The sequence below is a fragment of the Pezoporus flaviventris genome, unplaced genomic scaffold (assembly GCF_033815535.1).
Source record: "Pezoporus flaviventris isolate CSIRO_AGI_PZ_B2104156 unplaced genomic scaffold, CSIRO_AGI_Pfla_v1 ptg000002l, whole genome shotgun sequence".
Classification (NCBI taxonomy): domain Eukaryota; kingdom Metazoa; phylum Chordata; class Aves; order Psittaciformes; family Psittacidae; genus Pezoporus; species Pezoporus flaviventris.
This window is the reverse complement of record NW_026892550.1, coordinates 58523875-58544873: the sequence shown is the minus strand read 5'-3', so window position 1 is coordinate 58544873 and position 20999 is coordinate 58523875. Positions and strand designations below refer to the sequence as shown.

At 46.0% G+C, this 20999-nt stretch overlaps 1 protein-coding gene across 1 annotated transcript in view; it reads right to left on the bottom strand.

The window, feature by feature from the left end:
* Window positions 1-302: 302 nt before the first annotated feature.
* LOC133264978 (AF4/FMR2 family member 1-like) overlaps window positions 303-20999 on the bottom strand; it is a 30580-nt gene continuing 9883 nt past the window's right edge. The window contains exons 5-20 of the mRNA XM_061445175.1: window positions 19583-19669; window positions 19175-19211; window positions 18751-18802; window positions 15696-15753; window positions 11644-11694; window positions 9471-9571; window positions 7035-7284; window positions 5842-5933; window positions 5487-5490; window positions 5275-5334; window positions 4351-4481; window positions 3127-3198; window positions 2414-2516; window positions 2286-2323; window positions 1481-1695; window positions 303-415 (exon numbers count right to left, since the gene is read on the bottom strand). Coding sequence (XP_061301159.1) covers window positions 303-415; window positions 1481-1695; window positions 2286-2323; window positions 2414-2516; window positions 3127-3198; window positions 4351-4481; window positions 5275-5334; window positions 5487-5490; window positions 5842-5933; window positions 7035-7284; window positions 9471-9571; window positions 11644-11694; window positions 15696-15753; window positions 18751-18802; window positions 19175-19211; window positions 19583-19669 — 1464 coding nt within the window. The remainder of the gene's footprint in view (window positions 416-1480; window positions 1696-2285; window positions 2324-2413; window positions 2517-3126; window positions 3199-4350; window positions 4482-5274; window positions 5335-5486; window positions 5491-5841; window positions 5934-7034; window positions 7285-9470; window positions 9572-11643; window positions 11695-15695; window positions 15754-18750; window positions 18803-19174; window positions 19212-19582; window positions 19670-20999) is intronic.

The following is a 20999-nucleotide window of genomic DNA, read 5'->3' as shown; positions in this document are numbered from 1 at the left end:
TGAGACTCCACGGCAGGGGGCAGAAGTCTGGGTGTTCACACCCCAGTCCCTGCCACATGCTCCTCCAGATGTTGAACCGGCCAGATTTGACCGTCTTTCTGAAGGATGCCCAGAAGCACACACAGCTGTCAGAACAGCCCTTTCCTTTCATCCATCCTCAAACCCTGGAGCCATCACGATTTCTCAACTGAACAGGTTTAAACATTTCTAAGGCTTGACAGGCTATACAGCTCTAATTTGAGTTGCTTTTAGCTGGGCACTTGAGGCAGGGTTAAGGTAGTGCTCCTATCCTCCCACCAACTTCAGGCACCATGCTCCTTCTCCTGCACAGGTAGGAGACGGCTCTTGTAGCCTATCTGAGGCTGCTGGGAGGTGCCGTCAGGCCGCACACCCTGCTCTGTACTGGCAATCTTCTCTGCAGGTGACAGCAAGTTATGGGAAATCAGCCCACCTGTTCCTTTCCGGTCACCTTTCTGAGACGTTCCTGTAGGACCTGCCTTCCAGTGACATGGGCTTTTCCCAGTCCCTTAGTCCCTCCAGTCTCAATCATGTTGCAGAGTACCTTTCGGCTCTCCTTTTTTACACACAAAGATTGGAGGCTGAAAACTTCTGCTCAGCTGTGTAAGGAACATTTCGGGAGTATTCTCTGAATTCCAGCCACTGCCTCGTTAGCGAATTTTTACAACCTTCCAGCAACTGAGCCAGGCACATTGGTCTTTTTGGGTTTTTCTGAGTTTGCCAACAGATTGTGACACTACACCCCTTCACCCACAGCAGCTCAGAAAGCTGTGGTTTATGGAAAATGACTGCAATGGCTGCAAATGCCACATGGAATAGCAGGTTACACACTGAAGGCACCCAATCTAGGGCTTTTGAGCATTCACCGCTGCTTGTACCTGTCGCGGCACCACAGGACAGTACAATCTTTTTAACAACAAAACTGTAAAACACAAAAAGTAGCAGCAATGTCAGGAGATGCTACCGGCAAATACTGATCATGTGCCCCAGAAGAACTCCAGTTCAAGGGCAGCTCAGCCTCTCTGTTACAGGGTGATGCCAGCCCCACTGCTCTCAAGACAAAACTACCTGGAAGATTGACCAACAAAAGCACAGGGCTGCAGGCCAAAATGATTCTAGTGAAAGTGAACCCACTCAGCAAACCTACGCATCCCAAAGGGAAAAGTAAAGAGCAAAAAACTCCTTATGCCTCTTGTGTTACCAGGAAATGCGAGTTGGCTGGTTCCCTGCACTTGATACGCTCACCCCTTAGCTCTTAGACGTTTGAGGATGCCGAGCCAACCTTTAAATGGCAACACTCATCAATATATCATCATCTGGCATCTCTGCCAACATGCTATAGCTGTCTGTATGTAATGCTTTGATCTTTAGGTATGGTGCTTGCTACACTGTTAGAATTTAGGCATGCACATACGTACAAACACAACACAAAAGACAGAAAAGCCAGAGGGCAAAAGCTCACCCTGATTCTTCAGGATCAGTGCATCAGCTCGTTCCCAATTATTAAGCGCAGAGAGAACATAGGAAGTGATGTTGACGTAGGAATAGGTGATGTCTGGGATATCGGAGGAGACGGTGGTTGAAGAGCATATACTGTTGCCACTGCAGTTGCCAGCTCCCCGCTGAGAAGTGGTAGGAGACGGCACTGGAAACGATGGAGAAGGCATGCCTGTGCTCCTGCAGGAGAAAGAAACACCATCATGAACATTTAACTTTCGCTGCCACATACACAGCAACACTGCTGCAGATACCTAGAAAGGACAACATGCTCTAGAACTCACAAATTAGAAAATGAGTTTCTTAATTGGTGACTGAGCTAAAGAGACAAATATTCAGGTATCACCTCAAAGTTATGCAGCCACAGGGTGAAGGCACGACCCTACCGGACAGTGGCCAGGAAGACAGGAAGGGTATCTCACTAAGTATCAAAGGATCTCTAACAGAACAAAGATGACAACAAGGGCTTTGAAACAGCCTAGTGATGATACCTTCTTTGCTCCTCTGACCACTTCTTTGGTAAAGACCTGCTCCGCCTCCTGATACACGGTAACTCTGGACCTCGTAACAAAGAAAACCTCTTCCCAACAAGAAGAGGTGGGAAAGAGAGAGCAGAAACATACTCATGGCCCCTAACAGTAGATTTCAGGTGGCAAGAAAGAGCCAATGGAAAGGCACTCTCACATGCAGCTTGCAACTCAAATACTCCAGCTGCTGTTTTCACTCACACCCTTATGGGCACATTACAACCATGTATTTTCAAATCTTACCTTGCAACAGACGGAGAAGGTGCTTTTGTGGGAAATCTCTGCAGCAAGAAAAGAACTCTTGTTAGATTTGGGCTGCTCAGCTGCCATCAGTAACTAGCGCAGCCATGCATCTGGCAGTTCAGTTACGCGTGCCCTACCTTGAAGTGGTCGTTCAGAATGCTGGAATACTTTGCTGCAGTCTCTTTTTTGCCACGGAACAGGGCCATGTTCAGAAGGGACAGGCAGCGCATGCTGTCAACAGAAACACACCCAAGCTTGGTCAATATTCACGCTTGCTGCTGCCTGCTCAGCAGTCACCAGCCTTGCGGGACGCAGGCAGGCATGCCTCAGCTCTACTGCAAAGTCCAGAAAGCTCGGGATTTCTCCTCCTTCTGCCTATCTTTAAAAAAGTCACTGTGAAATAATCACAAGGGGAAAGAAACCAAACGAGGGCGGGGTCTGGTCTTTCATATAAACAGGTGCCCAGCCTCTTACAGGTGCCACAGGCTGAGTAAGCCCCCCTGCAGCCACGTGCCTCAGCTACGTTCAAGCTACAGCTTCAGTGAGGTGGCTCCAACATGAGCAGCCAAATTGCATTCTTTCACCTTAGGTGAAAGCCCTTAGGTGCTCTCGAGTTACCAGAATATCAGATTTTAGAGCCTGTGCCTTCCACGTGTGGTCCCTTGTGATATGTTGGCTCACACTAGAGGTGTTCCAGTTCAGTCTGGATTTTCAAGTGTGAGGATTTCTTCCTTGCAGAACCCTGATTCCCATTTCACTCATTCCTTTTCCCCTGAAAGTAATGAGTCGTTCACTCGATCAAGTCTAAAAAGTACGAAGGCACAGAAAAAGAGTTACGCACCATAACACGGTAAAGATTTCTTCATGTGAAGGTGCTGAGGGGCTCATACAGTATTTTAGCGTCATGATGAATCTAAGGAAACAAAAGAAGGAGAACCTTGTCAGCCGTCAGTGATCTGATGGCCCGCTCTTTATAGGAGAAAACAGTGCATGCCATTATCTCAAAGGCTGGTCCAAAAGTCAGGGAACATGCCCTGAGGTCTTAGTCCTGGCACCAAGTGCTTTTATGACCTTGTGCAGAGGACTGTCTCAAAACGCCTTGTTTTCCATGCCACAGGAACAGATAACGGCCTCTTATGTGACTCACTCTCCTCTTACACGATTAACAGGCAGCACCCCTTCAAGTAGATGTTCCCCATGGGCCACCTAATGGCCTGGGGCAGACATCTCAGAGGAAATGCGTCGCTTGGTAAAACACAGCCAAGCAACTCTGCTTTCTGAAAGCAAAGCAAAGCAACAGCAGCAGCTGGGAAATACAGTCCTTCAAGAGCAGAAAGCAAACAATTCCTTTTAAAAGTTTGCAGGCTATGACAGAAAAACCTGACAGCTGTTTCAGCTGTGAGGCAAGGCATCAAATCAACTCTCAAACACACTCATACATCCCCTCATTTCAATAGGAATAAACTGATACCTGTCTCCCTCCTATCCAATACATGGTTCCTCAGGTTGTGCTGCCTGTACATGTCACACGGCCCGTGTATGTCATACTACCTGCATATATCTACTATGGCTCTGAAACTAAATGGGGAAGGTTGCTAAAAGAAGCCCCAATAAAGCGTACTGGTAGAAAAACACATGGCAGAAACCAGTAAAGTCTGCCCTCAATCAAGTTGCAAGACCTCTGGGGCACTGACTGCTCTTCCACATGCTGTATTGCTGCTTTGCTTTTTAAAACTGAAATGCTACTGAGCTCGCATGCAAAAGCAACTTCAGGTCTGGATAAAGGAAAAATCCCTTCATGTCCTTTCTTGTCAGAACCGGTGTTCTCTGGTGTACCTCAGCTGCAAGGCTCAAATGCTCAAGAGGACATGGCGCCTACGTCTTCCGATAAGCAATGCTGAACCATTTCAAAGGATTTGTCTCTGGTGCCTTTGCATGGCCTGTCTCGTGCTTGTACAGCAACCTGAACTCTGCTCCATGGTGGGAACCCACAGCTGCCACAGGTGCAAACAAGCAATGCAACTAACCCTTCCCCTCCAAACATGCTGCTTTGAAAACTGCTTACTTGATGAAATCTGTGGTGTCCTGGAATATTTTGTAGGCGAAATTCTGTGCATTCGCTTCCAAGGCAATTCCGTACTCGATGAAGAAAAGGGCAGATTCTAGGTACTGAAAGGCCTTCGCAATCTTGTCAGTCTATTGGGAAGAATATTCTCATTTTTAGACTACGACAAAAATGGCTTAGTGTACCCAAATGTCTCAAGTGTACCCACATTCCCTTTTTCTCCCTAGTAAGTCAGGAGTTGAAGGAAGAAAAAGATGCGGGCCAGGCCTCCAGGTGACAGTTAATGTGGTCTGGGTGTGCTCTGGCTGTTTGTAGCTCTTCCTCTTGACCAATGGTTTCCCCAAGTATTTATTATCTGTACAGTTTTTGGATATTACTGTCTGGTCTTGGAGGCCTGCCTCGTGAAAGGCAGGTTCCCTCACTTCATTTTCACAGGTAAATGGCAAGTAGCGTATGTAAATTATCTGACTGAGGCCTAACTAGCAAAAACTACACTACTTCATGTACACTGCTAAACTGCACATAAAGAAGAGAGCTGCTTACATCTGCAAAGGGCACGTCCAAGTCTTGTCCACCAGCAACACAATTACTGTCAGGATCGTGACATTGCAGGGTAAACTGTCCTATAACTGTTCTGACAAGGGCTTTGTCATAGCTCTGCAAAGCAAAGTGGCCTGCTAACCTCAGACAACATCTGCTCTAAATCCTGTTCTTGAGGCATGTTCTCTAGATGTGTTTATAGCAAAGGGAAATGTCTGAACATTTTGGGAAACAAAGACAGCATCCCCACATATGACTTGAACAGACTCCAAGTTTGGAGTATGGGAAGTCATTTTAACTGGTGAATCCTTATGCACATGAACACAAATACTGGCTCCCAATGCATGAGCTGCTTTACATTTCTAGCACAGAGCCAAAACTTACCATTGCATCAGCTTTGTGTTTCAGCCTCCTGGCCTCTTCTGCGTAGTATTCTGCTGGATACTTCAGATGTCTGAATTTGGGACACAGAGAGGAAAAACAGAAAACAGAGAAAAGGCAGTGGGATAAACTATTCACCGTGCAAATGGCACACAACCAGTCGTGCACTAACAAAACGAGCAAGTAAAGAGTCATGCCCTCTCAGAAAAAGTTACCTGCCTGCCCAGCACCTTGTCACAGAGTAGTTTACCACTTGCCAAGAAGGAGGCAAATCAAAACCTATCATTTGTAGGCAGGCACAAGAGGTACCTCCTCTCAGAGTGAAAAAGTAACTAATTTCTAGAGTAGTGCTTCTAGTCCAAGAAATGCTGTAATTAGACCTTTGCTTTGGGGTAGGTGGGGTAAGTCCCAGACATGAGAAGACAGTACAGGGCAAGTCGCCGACACCTCTCCTTCTCTCTTTCCTCCCCAGAGAAATGCCTATTAAGGCAGAAGCCAGGGTAGCTGCAGGGCCAGGCTGGCCTGGTGGCTTTACAAAGTACAGATGACGGGTGTAAGACAAAACCTTACCTTTCAAACTTGAGTTGAGGTCTCTTTGGCTGGGAGGTACCATTTGGCAAAGAAGGCACTGGGAAAAGTTTTGTGACGTGTCCGGCAGATCCCTGACAAATCACAGAATACAGATAAATCTGCTTAGAGAGATGTCGAAAACGATTCCAAAGCTTGCCTTTCCTGAATTTCAATAGGAAATATTTTTTTGTCCCAGGCATAGTCTATCTCCCAGGCTCTACCTGTCTTCTAACCTACTTCCCCAGCACCTCCTCCAATAATGGAAATGAAAACCTGGCTTCTTACCTGACTGCTAGTAGAAAGGCTTAATACCATTCACATCATTAATACTTTTCCCAAGCATGGGGAAATTAAGTAGCAGCTTTCCTTGCACAATGGCTAAGATAGCAGTAAGGCTGCAAGCAGCACATTTTTCAGGAAACCTTTCACTAACCAAGGCAGCAAGAGGTAATATCCATTCACACTTATTTCCAGCTTAACCACAAAATCGTTGATTCTCCATTACCAACTACATTATAAGGAAAAAGCAAGCAGTTAGAAGCCAGCTGAGAGAGCGAGCACAGTCGGGCTTGACTCACACAACATACTAGAGCACACCCACCCAGTCACTAGTAAATAGGAAGACAACTGAATTTTACAACCCAAAAATACAAAGATCCAGCTGCAAGGATCACTAACAATTTCATAAGCAAACTGTGAGGGTGGTGAGGCACTGAAACAGGTTGCCCAAAGAAGTGGTAAATGCTCCATCCCATCCCAAACCATTCTATGATACTATGAAAACCTTACACGCGGGTTGTATGTTTCTTATTTTTAAGCAGCCCACTTTTCCCTTTTGTAAACACCCTTATTTTACACCAGTATTGTACTTGCAGTTGCCTACAGTCAGAAACAGTTACTGCCATCAACACGATGCCTTTGGTTTTTACACGGGCACCTCTTCTCACTAAGCTCCACTAAATGAGATGAAAACAAACGATGGCAAGTCAGCAGAGAAGTTACAGTGTAGGCTTCTGGGCTAGTGACGTACGGTTACAGATAGCCGTGAAAGGGGCAAAATGCCTCAGAGAGCTTTCTCTGGTGGCTGGTTTATCTTCTTTCCTTTTCTATATCCTCAGAGCATGTTTCTAAAGAGAATCACGCAGCACCCACGGGTTGCAGGGAACTTCCTGTTAGTTATAACAGATACCTACCTTGATATCCTTTGATAGTTCAGCTTCATTACTCTGCACTTTGCGGTGCTTGCAGATCAAAGGATCCTTGTTGTTGCTCTCGGTCTTGGTTGTGTTGTCGATGGCAGACAGCTCGTCGTTCTGGCTTCTGCGTCTCTTCTGGGCCACCTTTGTTGACTTTGGTGCAGGAGGTATAGGACACAGTGGTGGCAGTGGTGGAGGTTGAAAATCATTCTTCCAGTATTCAAATGAAGCTTTGGAGTTTGATGCTCTGGAGACGGGAAGAGCATTCAGCAATTGGGATGAATACGGTGCATCAATAATGTGGTGAATTTTTACAAAATTCGTTGCATCATGTACCGATGATGCTGAAATCTCTCTGGAAGTGAAGATGACATTAAGAATCCAACAAAGGCAAAATGAAATTTCAGTGTGCATTAGATACCACATCTTCAGCTGCTAACAACAGACAAGCGAGTTGCTTTTCAAGTAGAATTAAGCCCCAGGACTTGTCCCTGGAATAAAAATTTATAACCAGGATAGCAGGATATTGCAAAAAAGACATCCCTCCAACACAGCCCCTTTTTACTTAAAGACAGAGACAGTCAGTTCTCTGTGAGAAATCAGCCAACAGGGCATTCCAACTCAGGGACTGCAACATCACAAGGAGGAAATTAAGCTAAACCCAGAGAAAAGACTGAAGTGTAACGTTGCACATCTGGCTTCCTTCTGCTGTGCATGGGACAGTCCTCTCCCCTGTTCCACAACCCACTTTTCCCATGGCACAGTCCCTACTCACTGCACTCGTGCTCCCTCACTTCACTGCCTTGTTACAGCTCCAGAGAGGATTATAGCACAGCAGCACCCTCTGACCTGATCCAGTGCCCTCTCTCCTCCAAAATACATATTCTCCTTTCACTCCCAAAGCCGGAGCATGGGGTTTGCCTTCACTGAGAAAAAGGGAGGAATGAACCCCAGTGTCAAAGCCCCTCCGTTATGACACCAGCTGAAATACGACCCAACTAAACGTTAGCCCAGCGTTTCAGCGCTTCAAGAGTACATCTCTATTTTCTCGGCAGAAAAGCAGTTTACTCGTATTTTCAGGCCACAAACCTCAACGCTATACCAATCCAAGGCAATGCCTCAAATTCAAGTCACAGCAAGAATTTAATTCAGTAGCCCATGACTGATGCGCAAGCCTCCCATTTGAAGACATGCGCCTGGAAGCATTTGCTCTAGCAAAGATCTAGCCAAAATGCTGGCAGCACAAATTACGCAAATTATATAGGGGAAATCTCAGTACATCCATTAGAAGCACTGCAAACGCTATGCTGGAATAAAGGAGAAATTCCCGGCCATAAAGGCCCCCTGAAATTCCAGACAGAGTCATGATTCAAAACACACGCTTGTCTGCCCATTAAGTCACAGACACAAAAAGACAAAACCAACAAGATGATTTCAGTGGAGAAGGGAAATGCTCTCCACCTGCCTAGAAAGCATTTTAAGGCTACTTCTGTTTCTCATGAAAGCAGAAATAATGGACTCTCTGAGAGTTCAAACATCACAGAATAGAATCGTAGTTTGGTTTGGAAGGGACCTTTAACACTTGTCTAGTTCAACTCCTCTGCAATGAGCAGGGGCATCTTCAGCTAGACAGCAAGTTCTCTTGCCATCCCCTGAAACACCTCAACTATCATGCAGAACAAGCAGACGCCACTCCCCATAGAACAGCTAACACCCCCCAGACCACCTAGAGCAATCACCTGCTGACAGATTGCCTCCACGGAGGTTTGGAGAAGGGGAATGACTCCTGCATCCCAGCAGGCAGGCAGTCTACCGCACTGTATGAAACTCAACCAACAAATCTGGTTGGCAAAAATGTGTTTCCTGCATCTGGTCCAAAAGGCAGCAGCGTAAATAGTTGCCTACCAGCTTAAAAGGACAAGCAATATGGGCACAACTGGCAATTACATTTCCTGCAGCGTAAAGAGATATCCCGAGCTATGCGCAATACATGGAACAGAGCATACGGCAACGGAAGCTGCAGGATGGGAAGCGTTTAAAATCATGTCCATCTCGACGGTTAGAAATCTGGACAAATGCCACAACATTCAACGCTTGTGCAGCAGCGTACAGCAAGAATGGGAGGACGATCGGCCACTGCAACATCAGCTTATTCTTGAATGGTTAGAACCATAATCCTCAGCATTAAGAAGGGATCGGAAACAGGTGACACCCAAGTATCACTTCACACCTGCAACAAATAATAAGGTGAATAAATTCCATTCCCACAGCCACCTGGTGGGTTCCAGGAGTTAAAGACAAGTCTTCAGCAGATGAAGCCTCAGGAGGCACATTACGTTATAAGCAAATGTGTGAGGACAGAAGATACAGTTCCTTGTTTAAGACACACTCACTTTCGTGCATCTTTCTGCCATTCCACCACCGTATACTCACTTCAGTTTCTTGGAGTCTTTCTTAGGTGAAGAGTTCAGTGATTTTTTTTCTTTCTCTGATTTCAATTTCTTCCTATTCGTCTCTTCGTCCACCGCTTTCCTCTAACAGGAAGAAAGAAAACCAAATCACTCAGGTTTTTAAAGTTCACGTAAAGTATAAACCAATGCAGCTAAGTTTGATCAATTCTTGTTAGAAGTATTGAAAAGATAGTGGAACCAACAAAGTGGAAACCCAGACCACAGCAGATACAGATTTCAGGTTCACTGAGCAGTATCCTAAGATGACATTTTATCTCCTTCTGCTTGGATATTTTGTAGTGGCAGAGATGGAACTGCTCAACCTCTTGCGGCTAATAGTAATCAAAATTAAGGCACTTCCATTGCTCAAAATAAGCATTGCATCTGTTCTGGCTGGGCTTTTTTTCTCCTACTTGGTATGAATTATACAGAAATGTATTCAGATTCCTCCTGATGTAGTCATGAACAGCAGACAGTTGGGGGTTTTGATAAGTCTTATCAAAGGGAAGGAAAACGCTGCATTCAGATGTGCAGGGGTTCTTGGGTTTATTAACAAAACTATGATCTAGATGAAATTTTAAGAGTCAGTTAAAATTGCTGCCAGTCTTCCAACAGGAACCATTAAGGTAGAGAGGTAATAAATACTACTTTTCAATTACACTCCCTGGATGGAAAAGTACAAGATATCAAAAATCATCAGCTCACATGAATGAAAATCTTCAGAATACTTTGCTACAAGCCAAGAAAATGTAAAAGAACCTGCACTTATCAGTCAGCGTTATCCACTGGCTGTCAATAGCCAATAGCATGCTAGGACTTTGTGACTCCCAAGAGTACATCCAGGTTTATGTCACTATCACAGAGCTCAGTGGGCTGCGTGCAGCACCGAGTCTACCTTTGGCAGTGTGCTCAGGGCAAGGCTCCAGATCATGACCTTCAACTGTCTCTCAGGTTGAGCTCCACACTGCTGCAAAAGGTGTCTGACAGCTGTACTGACCTAGCTGGCTGTGATGAGCCTCCAAGGACAGATGCATGCTTACATAATACAGACAGTGAGGCTCTGAGGGGGGGGGTCCTGAAGTCAGACGCTCAGACTGCCAGGCAGGACATGTCTAAGATCAAACAGCTCCTGCCTTGGGTCTTCTGAGGCAGCAGGAGAAGTGACAGATTTACTGCCTCTTCACCTTTCTCCCACTGCTCTGCACAAGGGGGACTGCTGGGGTCTCTCAAATTTCTTCACGATTTCCCCACCCTCCTGAATTCTCCCCTACAACTATGGGAAGTTCAGAAAATGCCAAGACTAAACTAAACCCACATGGGAACCAGGCTTATTCACCTACACATGCTAAGCTACCCGCTTGGTGCGGACCACCAAAAAGGTATACAGGCACAGAAATATCCATAGCGAATACCCATCCACCATAAGGCTTGCAGCCAACTTTCTCTGTGCCTGCCTGGAAGCTTATTCACAGTCCCCTTTGGGAGATAGATAGCTTTCCAAAAACCACTTGTGAGCAATTACTATCTTTGCTAAATAAAGGGCTGCCTTTAATTCAAAGGAAAGCAACTATTACAGCAGAAGGACTCTGCAAGGATGTGTCTGGAAAGCCCCTTACTGGACATACGTGTCTTTTCACGTATGTCTGTTCACTGCTAGAACCACGACAGCTCCAGGGAAAGCCAAAGAAACCTTCTATGTATTTATCCAAGCACTGAGATCCAAAGCAGGGTTTAGGGATGGTTGTTACTGTCAGTGAACCTCCTTCAGTTAAAAGCCTGCATTTATGGAAAAGCAAAAGGCACGAAGCTTCTACCATCGCCCCTAAGGAATAACACAGTTCAAGCCTGCAGAATTCCTTTCCCTTTGTGTAAGCAAGCAATCACAACTGTTTCAGACTACTCCACACAGGAAAAGGCTATGCTACTCAGACTGAGCTTACTTGGCTAATGGCAGCAGAAGGGGCACCCATGGACAAAACTGAAAAGCACAAACTGGGATGGCTGGGTTAGTTCTTCGGGGCACCCCCCCAAACTGCAGACAAGGTGCTCTCCCACAACAGACATTAAACGGGTAGCACAAATGACTGCACACTCTAGCAGGCATTTCAGATACTGTGCTGCTTTTAAATGGGTTGCAGGGAGAAGGGTGGGCTTACCTTGGTTAGGCAGTTGCCAGGCTGCCACTTACTGGAAGTTGGTGGGTCAGGCTGCAGGCAAAAAGAGAAAGGAGAGATGAAAGACTGAGGGCTTCATGAGCTATTTTCCTTCTAGCACAGCTTACTAGAACCCAGGAAAATTTCCTCTTTCAACTGTTTGAAAGAGCTTGAGAGACCATGAGACCGTGGGGATGCTCTAGCATGTGCACATCGACATCTGCTTCAGAAACACAGACCCCATTTCTCCACAGGATCAGTCAAACGTCTTGCACAGCACTCCTGGATCACTGCTAGCCCTGCCTGTCACTCACTAAGACACCAGTCTACATGAAAGCTTCATCTTTGTTTGCCACTAACCAACCCTGCTGCAAACTGAGACAACATCTATAAAGAGCGTCAACTGTAAAAACAGATTAGGTGCTGTCCTCGCAACGCTTGCGCAAAACTTCCTGCACGCAGCACTGCTTTCAAAGCGACAAGAACCTGTGCCAGCTGTCACACCTCTCTGCAGTCTGACAGGTCGGCTGTCAGGCTCCTGTGGTTTAACCATGAGAAAACCATTTACCAGAATTGTATAGCACATCAAGTCTGGCCTCTTCCCACTCCTCTGCCTACACAGCCCAACACACGCTTCCCTCCGCATCAAGCAAGGCATAAGCAATGACCGAGGTCTGAAGGCCTCTGGAGTCAGTCAGATAACAGAATGGGATTGCTACAAGCCCTGCCTAATCTAATAGCAGTCTGACATATTACAGTAAAGCCAACTAACCCTAAACCAGACAACAGAAGCTGCAAATCAGACACAATTCTCTGGGACCCATGCTGAAACTACCATGTGTGTGTCAGCATCACTCAAATGTGTAGCTCATTGTCTGGACACCAGAGCACAGCTATGCTCTTGCCCACATCAGTTCTCCTCAGTCACAACTCTGCTTCCAAGAGGAACCACAGTTCTTCTCCAAAAAGACAGCCTCTACTACATGAAAGGTTTACCGAGACTCCTGGGTCCCTTCCGCTGTGATTTTCTTCTCTATCCACATTCAACTCGCTGTAGAACACGTCGATAAACAAGACATGTCCTCAACTTTCTTTGAGTGAAACTACCTAGAAAACCGGTTTAAAACCCAGTTTGTTTCCCCATGGGTTTAGGGGTTTTCATTAGGTTTTCCAAACACTAGACTTCTGTTTAAGAAGAAGAAGGAACTATTGCCTGTAGGTCAAAGTCTGTGCTTTTGCATGGGAAGAACTAACTATAAACAAACAGGCCGTGTGCACTAACTTGCTCCTCGAGCATCATGGATGAACAATTTGCTGTATAAAACAAGGATAAACCATCAGTGGCAAATAGCTGATCATTGGCAAACAGTGGCAAATAACTTCACTGGAGCAAGAAGGGTCTTTCAATGGAGGGTTCTCAGGACAAAGCAGGCAGCATTTGGTAAAAGAAGAGAAGCACATAACATCTGCTTCCTTCCAAAGACACCCACGTTGCAAAGGGCAAAGTCTGTAACTGAACTGCTGGATGGTAAAGCACGTAGATGCAAGATGAGAAAGATACTCCTTTTCAAAGTCTGTTTTCTGCACATAAAATTTTCCCCGTTGAGGTGCTTCTCAGGTAAAAGACAGGAAAGCTAGGGCTGGCGGAGGGGGAAGAAATAAATTATAGGGTTTCTGGGGTTTGTGAGAGCACCTCAAAACTGTCAGCAGACTGCTTACATCAGCTGTGGTCCATAGGATATAGGCATGCGCTTCCCTTCCCACTGGCCTGAGAACGTTTTGCAAGCTGGAGGAACTGTCTGAAACCATGGGACACGAGCACTTCCGCAGCAGACTTTTAGAAAATGCATGCTCTCAGTAATGAAACCTTAAGGCACCACATTCTGTTTGTCTGCTTTTCCCAATAAAAGCCTCAGAATTGCCAGTGCAGCACTATCTGAGCCAAATCCAACAGAAGCAAGTCTAAGCACATTCCAGCCCTTCCTGCAGGTCTGATCACTTCAGCTGCAATCTGGGAGAAGCTCAATCTGTCACTTGTGCACAGGAGCTGCACTGAGAGAGGGGCTCCTCTTAACCTATCAGGAAAGTGGTCTTATCCTGAAGCAGTCCATAGCTTTAGCACCCAGAAAAGCCCCGTGAGCAGAGGTGGGTCCCAGACACCCCCAGACGAGCTGTGCTGCTCATCTGCGCCTTCCTTATGTTTTGCCAGTGAAGTCACTAATTCCTCAAGGAGTGCTAGACAAACACTTCAAGGTTAAGCAGGTAAAACTCTAATTATGCTGTTAACAAGGGTTATAGAATTGATCAATTCTAGAAGGGGAGCAAAGGGCAGGAAAAGTCTGATGATGCAGCATAGACGTCACAGGGACACCTGAGCCATGAGAGGATTTCAGGTCTCCTGTCCTGGCTGCATTCAGACAGCGGGGAGGCTGAGGCAAGAGGCTGTATTAAGCAGCCTCTGCATTTTATCTGCATTCACCTCAGGCACTGACGCTCTCAAAGGTTCCTTGGCTTCACTGCCACTTGTCTCTGAGTCTGAAGAGCTGTCTGAGTCACTGGTGCTCCCTGAGTCACTGGTGCTCCCTGAGCCACTGGTGCTCCTTGACTCCGAGCTGCTGGAATGTGCTGATGCTACAGTCTTGGCCTGGGACTGTTGGACACTGCAAGGCCACCATGAGATAAAATTAGAAAGCAGCATAGGTGAAGTTTCTTGTTATATTGACATGACAAGATTCAAAACTAAAACTGAAACCCCTGTTTTGGTACTGAGACGAGAAAGGATAAGGCCAAGGAATACAGTGCCATGCTCAAAAGATAAAGCACCGGAATAAAAAACCTCTAGAAGTAATAAAACCTCCAACTCTATAACCAGGTCAGAGAAATCTCTGAGCAGGACTGCTGCAGTCTGCAGCTGCATTTAGCCAACTGAATTTTAAAAAGGAACCAAAACTGGCAAGTGCTCTTTTGAAAGCCTCATCCCTCAAAAGAAAAGGGTGCCGTAAAGGCTAATGACACAGAAACATCCACGCCAGGATGATTTCTCTTTTCTATATTCTTCCCATAAAGTTTTCAATTCATCTGTGTTACTTGGGCAAGGTGCTGGAACTGCTTCTTTAACAACCACGTCAAGCACCAGCAGTTTTTGCAAGACTCTCCTCTCTTCAGGAGTGTTTTCCTCCAGCACTGGCAACAGGAGTGAATGGAACTGAGGAAGAGCCATGACTTGGATGCAGTCCTTTGTTTCGAAATGGGCTTGTGAATATTTTTTTTTCTCTTTGAAACTTGTTCCATACGTCAGAATCAACACATTTGTATGGATTGGAGGCAAGTTTCTTGAAAATCTTGAAAATTCTGTGCTTCTCAACTTCTTGTAATACTGGCAGGTGGCCGTTACGTCTACCCTAAATATTGCTTCTGACTAACAATACATGGCAGGAACTACTTATAAGGAGCTGCCTTATCAGGAGGAGCTGAAACAGCCTCCGTGAGTCTACCCAACGCTTTTCCGTTCTTCGCCTGCTTGGCTGTTTTGGGCTTCCTTCTAAACTAAAACTGGACTCACACCTCACCCAGCACTACTACAACTGAGAACCCCCTTGGCTCCAGGGTGATCTTCAGATACTCTGGTGGAGGGCAAGAGAACTTGGGGAAATATAATTCTGGTTGATAAGAAAAATCCAGCATGCCTGGATTATTCATTTCTCATTGGAGCTTTCTGTAAAACCCCATACAACTAACGCCAATTTTCAACAGCAGCTTCGGGCAGCTAGAAACCAAATCCTGTATCTACAGGAGAAACAAGGAACCCCTTACCCATGCACCCCATATATTAAGACGTAGTTTGTTTTTCCCTTCTTATTTAGTCTAGCTGTTAGTTCAAGAACAAAGCTGTACCTTGGAGGAGCAAGTGGATTGTCAGCAACCTGTTTTGTTCACAAAAAAGAAGGAGGAGAATGAGAGTAAAGGTTAGCTTAAGGCATTCGGAACAACGCAACAAGGCCTGATGATTTAAAGGCATGTCTGCGCGCCCAGCGTATAAAACATCTAAAACCGACTTGGTTGTCATCGCTGTCTTCGCTATCACTGACTTGCAGGTCTTCCTGGAGCAGCACTCTGAAAGACAACCAGAAGATAAGTATCAGCCAAGGCAGACGTACTTTCAAGTACCAGACACTGAAAACGACTTGGTTTGTGTGTGCTTGCCAAAAGAAACCAACCTCCCACATTCTTTAGGAATGTTTGGCATTCTCTATCTGCTAAACCCTGTCGTTAATGAATGATAAAACGATAACACACAATCTAGGAACATTATATTGTACTTTTCAACTAATCTCAGGACATTTTGAAAAGGATGTCAGTATCATTGGCTGCCATCTACACACAACAAAGATGAAGCTCTGTGAGGGGAATGCTCCTCGCTTAAGTTTGTCCAGCGCACTAACGCAGCAGCACAGGGTGGAAGAACTCTGATCCTTGTACATTAAGAGAGTGGCGTGCTATTGGGCTGCACTGAGTCCCCAAGGGACAGAAAGCATCATCTGTGCACCAGAAGCTGCGTGCGCTCATGCTCTCTGCTCTCAGGGGCTGCAAATGTTTTTCTGTCACAAGGGTTCTCTTTTTGCTGCTCAAGTGTTCTACCGTACATACGTAAGTAAATGCCAAGGGCAAGCCTCCCTCCTCTTTCTTCTCTACACAATGAATTTGATGCTCCTGCACATCTCAGCAATATCTGTAAATCAAGCAGTTCAGACACTCCAAGCAGCTTACAAGTGGGGAGCCACAAACTCTCTTTTACTATTGCTAGAGAGCAGGCTGCCTGCAAATGTTTCTAGAAGCATCATTTCGTCCTCTGCCTGCAGGTGGTAACTACTGCTTGCTATTTCAATGTATTACTGAAGGCCTCGAGAGGCTGGAAGGGAAGGATCTGTGGGCGGGGACCCAGCCTTCCCCCAGGTGTTATTCTCCTCTGGAAATCACACAGGCATATTCAAAAGGAGCTGGAAAACAGACAGGCAAAACTCCTGCTGTTCGAAAGTACAGTGATTCAAATCCTGAAACTAGCTGGAGACCAGCTCCTCAACCCAGAGAATTACACAAGTGTCATTTCAAAACGGGATGAAAGCTTGGCCACTGACACAGGGATTTTGATCAATCAGGTCAAAGCTGCATTTATTTCAACCTCATTTCCAACTAAGGGCTTTCTGTGAGAAATTTCTCTCATGCCCAAATAAGAAAAGTAAGCCTCCAACCCCTCAGGACAAGACATTTTAGAGCAGGAAAACAAGTAAGAAAGATTCCCAGGAAACCACATCCACCTTGAAAAGTGGGGGCAGAGTTTGTGTTCCTGATACTTGTGGGGAAAAGGAAAACGACACAAAACTTCACGTTCTTTCACGCCTTCATGTCCGATTATGAACAAAGCAAAAACCATTTACAGCTTTGGAGGTCACCTCTGATGACCCTGAGGTGACCTTTGCTTTCCTAATTCTGCGACATCAGAGGAGTGAAAACCTTGAGTCAAAAAAGTGATTCCCTCCTTTAAGCACAGTTCCCACAAAAGAGACACGCTATTTTACAGTCACACCAAAGCAGCTGCCATGCACGGAGATACTCTCCTTGAAACAGGACCACATTTACTGCCAAAGCTGACCACGGACTCCCAACAAACTATTCCACAAATCAGATGTGACAAATCCACTCTTGTCCACTGAGCAGGACGGCGCGAAGAAACCCCAAAGGTCTCCTGTGTCTACCAGTACAGAGCCAACCCTTGCCACACAGATGATGCCTGTTGAAAAGGCACCAACCCCACAGTCCCCGAGTACCTTACCCTGATGCACAAGAGGTTCTCTGCGCACACAGACTTTGATTACACCCAAAGGCCTACCGCGCTCTCTTTGCATTTGGCCCGTGCCATTGCCCTGTGGCTGCCTTAATTAGCTCATGCCTTAACAGACGCCAGGTTTTCATTTGCAGGACCTGTTCTTTTCCAGCTTAGATACACACCATCAATCTCCCTCCAAAGCTATATAAAAGCTCTGTTAGTGAGAGAAGGAGCACTAAAATCAGCATCGCTTGAAAGCAAAGGCTGGTCCTTCCCCGCCAGCTGGGCTAAAGATGCATCACCACAAATGAGTGAGACATTTCCCCTTTTAAAAGAAGGGCTCTTCCATTCCAGCACTGCCAGGTGCTAACTTCAGGCTGTATTCAAGAATGAAAGCCGTCTGGGAAACCCTTGCACGCTCTGTAAAGCCGAATGCTTAATTTGGGCACACGAGCACCCTGGGATTTCAGGGCTGCTTCAAATTAAGCAGCACAAGCGCTGTTTGTTTTCAGCCAGCTACACTTGGTAAGGCAAGCTACTCCAGGCAGCTGGATTTTCAGTCACGTGTGCTTTAAACAGCAAAGAAAGCAAGCCCTGTTGTGCGAGTGAAAACAGAAAAACAAAGAGGAAGGGATGCATCGGTTCAAGGGACAGGTGCAGAGGAAGTCCCTGGGGAAATCCTTCTTGACTCCATTTTGGACATTAGCCTAAGCCACCCTCTTCCTCCCACTTCAGCTGTCTTTGCTGACTGTGGGTACACTGGCTCTGAAGAGCCCGCACGGACGCTGAGCAGAGAGGGGATGTTGGCGAAGGACAGAGGTACGTACCATGCCGAAGTTACAATTCTGGACCTCTGCGCTAAGAAAGGCGTATTTTCAGATTCTTGTCTACAGTAAAAGTCTCTTCTCTCTCTGCTGCCTGGAAAACTGACTCAAGCTCAAAAGGGATTTTTACAGGCAGCTGAGAAGAGCTGAAAAAGATTGTCTGTGGAGGAAGGCAGAGCCTGCAGCAGTTGAAACGAGTATGTTTAACAGCGCAAAGAAAAGTCCCAGAAGTCCTTCAGGAGGAGCAAGCTGGGGTGGAAGAAGGAGCAGCAAAAGAAAGAATGGATTAAAGCAGCAGCTAACTACTCAGGAAGACACTATCCCACACTACCAGCCAGGGGAGGCTCCTCTGCAGAATGTCAGAACAGCACGAAAAGGGTTGAGTTTTACAGACCTGACAGAGCTTGAGTGCAAGACTCTACAATCTCAACCAAGAGATGGCAACTGAGTCTGGTTACTTACGATACTGTTGTCTGAGAACGAGGCAACGTATCCGAAGGTCCATCGCACTGTCCTGTAAATCAAAAGAGAATCAGCGGGGTTTATCTGCCTCAACGGTAGCGTATTTTACCCTATGGTCTCTGAGCATCAGGTTAGAAAGTCACTTTCTTCCAGGACGTAACTGATTGCCACTGAGATTATTTATCACTCCAAATGGGGCTTCCTAATGAAATACTGTTTGTTCTCTGCTGAACTGCTGCCTTAATTTCTAGGTAAGGAATGCATACAGTCTCTTCAGCATTTTCTAAACTCATCAATGTTTAACAAAGCACAGGAAACCACGTCCCTTAATCAAGGTAAACATTTGATGTTCTCAATGTATGACACTCAAAACCGTCTCTCAATACACATAGAACAGTGTGCTTTCCTTTGGATTTCTACTTACTCTGGTTCTGTGCTACACATCCAACAGGCTGCGACTCCTAGAAAGCAAGCACAAGGTGCAACTTGAGAATCAAATACATCATCTCTCAATAGCAGCGTATCAGTGATCCGATTTCCTTGTGTTTGTTACTCTAATCGATACTTTGAGCAACGTGACAAAGAATAACTCCGAAGTCTCCAATAGTCTAAGCTTGCCTGATGTAGCTTAGCACGGACAGAAGTGATGCATTGCAAGTAACCATCACACAATTCAAAATCCATTGTGACTTCTAAAGATAATTTCTCCTAAAAGCCTTTACCTATGAAAGGAGGTGCAAGAGTTGGAAAGCTCATCAGATGAAAGTACGTGCAAGAGTTGGAAAGCTCTCTTCTAATTTATCAAAAGCCTTGGCAAAAAGAGGGTGTTTACCTTTGTTGGTAATGGAAATTTGGAAGGCTCTGCAGTAGGAGGAGTAGGAATATCTGTCAGAAGAGGTGGCCATGACTGGGTCATTTCCTGGAAAGCAAATGACAGAAGTGGGTTACAGTATTTTTGCTGATACAGGCAACTGAAGTTGTACCTCAAAGACATTTATATTCATGTACAATAAAAAGCTGAGCCCATCGTAAACCCAAGAGGCAATACCACAGCAAGAAGCCCTCTTTGAGCTCAGCGAGCCAGACCGTCATGAGCACTTGCTCTTTTTCTCCAAGCATACTTGCATTGCCCAATTAGCAGCAATCTCGGTGAAGCTTGTAGAGAGTTAAATACTTCCTATGTTTGCAGGATTAGGCTATCACAGTTAATAAAGGGAAAAGGACATAAAACCTGTCTACCAGTAGCTCTGGACTTTTTCAAAGTTCAGGAACTTCCTATTATGTTCCTATTACAGCAACAACACCCCCCTGAAAGGCTTTTCAAAACTCAAGGGGGTCAGCTAGGGAGCTCTGACTGCCAGCCATTCCTCATGCTATTCTACCTGAAACACTGCCTTTTGCTCTGACTGGCCAAGATGCCTTTGCTGCAGAGCTCCAAGACGTGGTTTCAAACCAAAGAGAGCGACTGCCTGATGGGCTATGTCTTTAGGAGCCTTTCTGCCCTGTTGCCCTGCTCTAACTCTCACCCAGGTATCCTGGGTTCAGCAGTAGCAGTCATTTTTCTCCTCCTTGGTAGCTGGTGCAGTGCAGTGTTTTGACTTTCGGCTCGGGAACAGAGCTGATAACAATGATGTTTTGGTTTGGCCAAGGACTTTGTGAGCCTCACGCTCTGCCAGGGAGGAGGGGAAGCCGGGAGGAAGCAGAGACAGGACACCTGACCCAAGCTAGCCAAAGAGGTATTCCATACCACAGCACGTCATGCCCAGGATGTAACTGGGAGTTAGCCGGAAGGGCTGGGGCACTGCGCGGTTGGAGGAGGTATGGGTCGGTGCTTGGTCGGGCTGGGGGGGGGGAAAGGGGGGCGGGCGAGGTATTGGTTGACTGGTGGCAACGTGATGTATTCTCTTCCCTTGTTATTTCCTTTATCATTATTATTATTGGTGGTAGCAGTAGTGATCTGTGTTATACCTTAGTTACTGAACTGTTCTTATCTCAACCCGTGGGAGTTGCATTCTTTTCAATTCTCCTCTCCGTCCCTCTGGGAGTAGGGGGAGGGAAAGGAGGGGGGGAGTGAGTGAACGAGCCCTCTGCCTGGTTTTAAACCACGAGAGTTCTTTTTGGTGCCCAAACGTGGGGCATGAGGGGTTGAGATAACAACAGATCTGACTGGATTAATAGTCACTCGTCACAATGCTGATTTATTGGCTCTCAGAGTTGTTCCTGTTGATATCACAGTTTCAGAATGTTGT